The 5,241-nt window shown below is 48.1% G+C and overlaps 1 protein-coding gene across 3 annotated transcripts in view; it reads left to right on the top strand.

Moving 5' to 3' along the window:
- EP300 (E1A binding protein p300) overlaps nucleotides 1-4,710 on the top strand; it is a 62,014-nt gene extending 57,304 nt beyond the window's left edge. For all 3 annotated transcript variants that reach the window (XM_025208912.1, XM_025208911.1, XM_025208910.1), the window contains exons 29-30: nucleotides 584-865; nucleotides 1,350-4,710. In XM_025208912.1, coding sequence (XP_025064697.1) covers nucleotides 584-865; nucleotides 1,350-3,584 — 2,517 coding nt within the window. In that variant the 3' untranslated portion in view covers nucleotides 3,585-4,710. The remainder of the gene's footprint in view (nucleotides 1-583; nucleotides 866-1,349) is intronic.
- The last annotated feature ends 531 nt before the right edge of the window (nucleotides 4,711-5,241 follow it).

Here is a 5,241-nt window from a genome sequence, read left to right as displayed (position 1 = left end):
GGGGGGGTTTGGGAGCTCATGCAGAGCTCCCCAAAAAGTGGGGATTGCCCCCTGCCCAGCAGCGCCTGCTGAGCCAGGACTTTTTTTTTCCCCCCCAAGTGCCGGGAGCTGGGGCAGGCAGTACAGCCATTGCTGGGCTGGGAGGGGGGCGGGGGATGGGCCTGTCCTGGCTGATTTGGAGATTCTGCTGCTGCCAAATCTCCAAGTCAGATTCGGCCGAAATCGAATCGGGACAGTGATTTGAATTGCCAAATCAAATCACTGTCCCCCCAAATCGGCGGAATCCGAATCAAATACTAGCTGCTTCAAACAGGCCTATTGCCTATCCCTATTCTAGTGCTCTCTGTAATAGGTCTGTATAAATCATGTGTCTGAAGAAGCAGAGGGGAGCACCTGCAGTGCACTTAAGGATGGGAAGTGCTGTCCATGCACTTGTGAGCAGCTGTTTTGACCTGCAGCCTCCCTGTTCAGCACATGCAAGCTTCAGCAGTTCTGGAATTGCATATATTGCATAATTAAGGCTGGTGGCTGAAGCCTTCTGGCCAGTGGCTGATTAACTTCTGTGTTGGTCTCTTTTTTTCAGGTCTTCTTCGTGATCCGTCTCATTGCTGGCCCTGCAGCCAATTCCCTGCCTCCTATTGTTGAGCCTGATCCACTCATTCCATGCGACTTAATGGATGGACGTGATGCCTTCCTCACCCTTGCTAGAGACAAACACCTGGAGTTCTCTTCACTCCGAAGGGCTCAGTGGTCAACCATGTGTATGTTGGTGGAGCTGCATACCCAGAGTCAGGATCGTTTTGTTTATACCTGCAATGAGTGCAAGCATCATGTGGAGACCAGATGGCACTGCACTGTCTGTGAGGTATGCCCCGTAAGATATTTTTTCTCCACTTGCTTTGGGCACTGGAGTAAGAGAGAGCCTGCACCAAAGGTTACTTCTGAACCTAGATTCAATGAGATTTCTCCTGCTTCTCTTGAAAAAGAGCAAGCTGATGACTGGCCACTTGACTTCTTCTCTCCCTTCTCTGTGGGGAAGTAAACTCTGGTTCCATTTGTCCTACTGGTCAGGTGAAATTTTTACTGCCTATGGGTAAACAGGATTGTCAAACTTTGTATATTTCAGTGTTTATTGGTGTCCTGCCCCCACGTGTTTCACTGCTTAGAATTTGTACTCCACTTTGTCAGTAGCTGGGCACAGAGGGGCTACTATAAAAGGTTAGATTTCTTTCCAGCAGTTCATCTGAACTAGTTGGGGGTCCCTTGCTGCTGCAGTGACACCATGTGTGTTTGCTGAGCTAGGCTAAATGGACAGCTGCTTAATTTTCCCCAACATTTTGCTTTTTCAGGATTATGACCTGTGCATCACCTGCTATAACACTAAAAACCATGACCACAAGATGGAGAAATTGGGCCTGGGCCTAGATGATGAGAGTAACAACCAGCAGACTGCAACCACACAGAGCCCCGGTGACTCCCGCCGCCTGAGCATCCAGCGCTGTATTCAGTCCCTGGTCCATGCCTGTCAGTGTCGTAATGCCAACTGCTCACTGCCGTCCTGTCAGAAAATGAAACGGGTTGTCCAGCACACCAAAGGCTGCAAGCGCAAAACCAATGGAGGGTGTCCTATTTGCAAACAGCTCATCGCTCTTTGCTGCTACCATGCAAAGCACTGCCAGGAGAACAAGTGTCCCGTGCCCTTCTGCCTCAACATTAAACACAAGCTCCGTCAACAGCAGCTTCAGCACCGCCTGCAGCAGGCCCAGATGCTCCGAAGGAGGATGGCAAGCATGCAGAGGACTGGCGTGGTAGGTCAGCAGCAAGGATTGCCCTCACCGACACCAGCCACGCCAACAACTCCAACAGGCCAGCAGCCCCCAACACCTCAGACCCCACAGCCTCAGCCACCACCCCAGCCTGCCACGCAGCCCCAGCCTGCACCTCCCAATAACATGCCACCCTACACTATACCAAGAAATCAGCCTCCTGGTGCGGTGTCCCAGGGCAAAGCAGGTGGCCAGGGAACTCCTCCAACTCCACCTCAGACTGCTCAGCCACCAGTTCAAGGTCCTCCTCCAGCTGCAGTGGAAATGGCCATGCAAATCCAGCGGGCAGCAGAAACTCAGCGTCAGATGGCACATGTTCAGATTTTCCAAAGGCCAATTCAGCACCCAATGCCGCAGATGAATCCAATGCCACCCATGGGGATGAACCCTCCCCAGATGACCAGAGGTCCTGGTGGTCACATAGATCAAGCCATGGGACCAGCAGGCATCCAGCAGCAGCCACCATGGGCCCAGGGAGGGTTGCCCCAACCTCAGCAGCTGCAGCCAGGAATGCAGAGGCCATCCATGATGTCAGTAGCCCAGCCAGGGCAGCCTATGAACATGGCACCTCAGCCTGGGATGGGCCAGGTACCTGGTACAGCTCAGCCAAAACAAGGATCTCTGCCCCAGGCAGCATTACAAAACTTACTTCGGACTCTCAGGTCTCCCAGCTCCCCCATGCAGCAGCAGCAGGTGCTTAACATCCTTCACTCCAATCCTCAGCTACTGGCTGCATTCATCAAACAGAGGGCAGCTAAGTATGCTGGATCTCAGAACCCGCAAGGTATGCCAGGGCAGCCTGGAATGCCACCCGGACAGCCTGGGCTTCAGCCACAGCAGGCCATGCAAGGGCAGCAAGCAGGGGTGCACCCAAACCCAACCATGCAGAACATGAACCCCATGCAAGCAGGCGTCCAGAGGCCCACCATGCCGCAGCAACCACAGCAACAGCAGCCTCAACAAGCCATGGGTGGGATGAACCCTCAGACGCAGCCGATGAACATGAACCATTCGGGGATGAACCCACAATTCCGGGATCTTTTAATGAGACGGCAGATGATCGAACAGCAGCGCCACCAGCAGCAGCAAGGTGCAGGACCAGGGTTGGGTCCTGGAATGGCCAACCATAATCAGTTTCAGCAGCCCCAGGGGGTTGGGTACCCCCAGCAGCAGCAGCAGCAGCAACGGATGCAGCATCACATGCAGCAGATGCAGCAAGGAAATATGGGACAAATGAGCCAGCTTCCACAGGCAATGAGTGCAGAGACAGGAGCCAGTTTGCAGCAGGCTTTCCAGCAGAGGCTACTTCAGCAGCAGATGGGGTCTCCAGCTCAGCCCAACCCCATGAGCCCCCAACAGCACATGCTTCCCAGTCAGGCCCAGTCCCCACACTTACAGGGCCAGCAGATCCCTTCATCACTCACCAATCAAGTGCGTTCTCCGCAGCCTGTACCTTCACCACGACCCCAGTCCCAGCCTCCCCATTCCAGCCCTTCCCCTCGGATGCAACCTCAGCCTTCTCCACACCACGTCTCCCCGCAGACCAGCTCCCCACATCCAGGACTGGTAGCTGCCCAGGGTAACCCCATGGATCAAGGGCACTTTGCCAGCCCGGACCAGAGTGCAATGCTTTCTCAGCTCGCTAGTAATCCAGGCATGGCAGGCCTCCATGGTACAAGCGCCACGGAACTGGGGCTCAGCTCCGATAACTCAGACTTGAATTCAAACCTTTCACAGAGTACACTAGACATACACTAGACACATTGTAGCATTTTGGGAGCAAAAACAAAAAAACAAAAAAAAAAACACCTTATTTTCTCAAGACTTTTTGTACTGAAGACAAATTTTTTTGAATCTTTCTTAGCTAATACAACATTTTTCCCTGGAACACATCCGAACTCTGCAGCAGTAGTTTGTGGTTTTAAAAACAAACCAACAATGAACCTGAGGGACGATAGAATACAAAGAATATATTTTTGTTATGGCTGGCATCATAACCAGTCCTTTTTTTTCTTGTTTTTCCTCGCGTGCGTGCGTTGGGGAGGTAAGGGGAAAGGGGGTGATCAATAGTCCCCTTCTCATGCCTCCAATAGGTTTTATTTTTTTTTTAAATTAATGAAAATATGTAATATTGATAGTTATTATTTACTGAGGCAGAAGGTAAACATTTTCCCTATTCTGGTTTTTTCCTCACGTCACTGCAAAAAAGAAAAAACAAAACACAGGAGAACATTTCCTAAAACCGGAGGACAAAAGGGGTTAATGTTGCTTTAAAAAATACATTGCATATATATAAATATATATTAAAAATAAATACCAATTTTTTCCTCTTTGGTTGGAAATATGTCAATTCTTTGGGAAAATGTAAAAATATTAAATAACCCAATCCCCTCCTGAAGTCTACTTTTGTCCTCCAAGAATTTTCTATACAAGAGTCTGAGCTTAAAAAAAAAAAAAAACTTCAAGTATTAATAATTTGTACATGTAGAGAGAAGACAATGTTTTTTGCAAATACACAGGGGCAGCTGCCAAATGGATGTAGTATATATATTGTGGTTTCTGTTTTCTTGAAAGAATTTTTTTCGTTATTTTTACATCTAACAAAAGAAAAAAGAAAAAAGAGGGTAAGAAACAATTCCGAGGGGATGATTTTAACCTGAGAAGTCCCTGGGGTTTCTTCTTTACGCTTGCTTTCTCTCTCCTTCCCTTTCCCACCCTCTTCCATTTTCTGTAAAACTTGAAAATAGAAAGCAAAAAACCCTCAAATGTTGTAAATCATGCAATTAAAATTGATTACTTATAAATATGAACTTTCGATCACTGTATAGACTGTTAAAATTGATTTCTTATTACCTATTGTTAAATAAACTGTGTGAGACAGACACAGCCTGCTCTTTTAATGCTTCCCTTCTCTTTCCCACCTGTTGTGCTTGTGTTAAAAATGATGGCAGCAGATTCTATGCTGCTTTAAACTTCTAGTGAGCAGAATTTGCAGGTTTTTTTAATGTTCCTTTGGTGGTTTGCATTTGAACAATGGTAAGAACATAGAATGGGTAATAATTTATAGTTAGCCTGATAAAAGGCATGTTTGGGTGCAAACTGCTTCGATTTTTGCTCATTGTGCATAAGTTGCAGAAAAAGTGTCTCCCAACTTACTCCGGATCCATGCTGGTTAGCTGAATTCCGATCTGTGCACTTGAACGAAGGTGGTTGTATCTTGAATTCAGAGGACCACACCTTGATGAGACCAGAATTGCTGTTTAGGTATTAGGAAACTGAAGCATCATAGTTTTACCTGGAAAGCCATATATAACTTTTTTGATGCTTTGTGATACCGAACCCTGGCAATTGCATGAAGCTATGAGGATGGATTGGAAGAACTAATGTCTGAAGCTAGCAGAAGGCAGAAGAGGGG

The sequence above is a fragment of the Alligator sinensis genome, unplaced genomic scaffold, assembly GCF_000455745.1.
Source record: "Alligator sinensis unplaced genomic scaffold, ASM45574v1 scaffold215_1, whole genome shotgun sequence".
Taxonomy (NCBI): domain Eukaryota; kingdom Metazoa; phylum Chordata; order Crocodylia; family Alligatoridae; genus Alligator; species Alligator sinensis.
The sequence above is the reverse complement of the archived record's forward strand: the minus strand, read 5'-3'. Positions and strand labels throughout refer to the sequence as shown.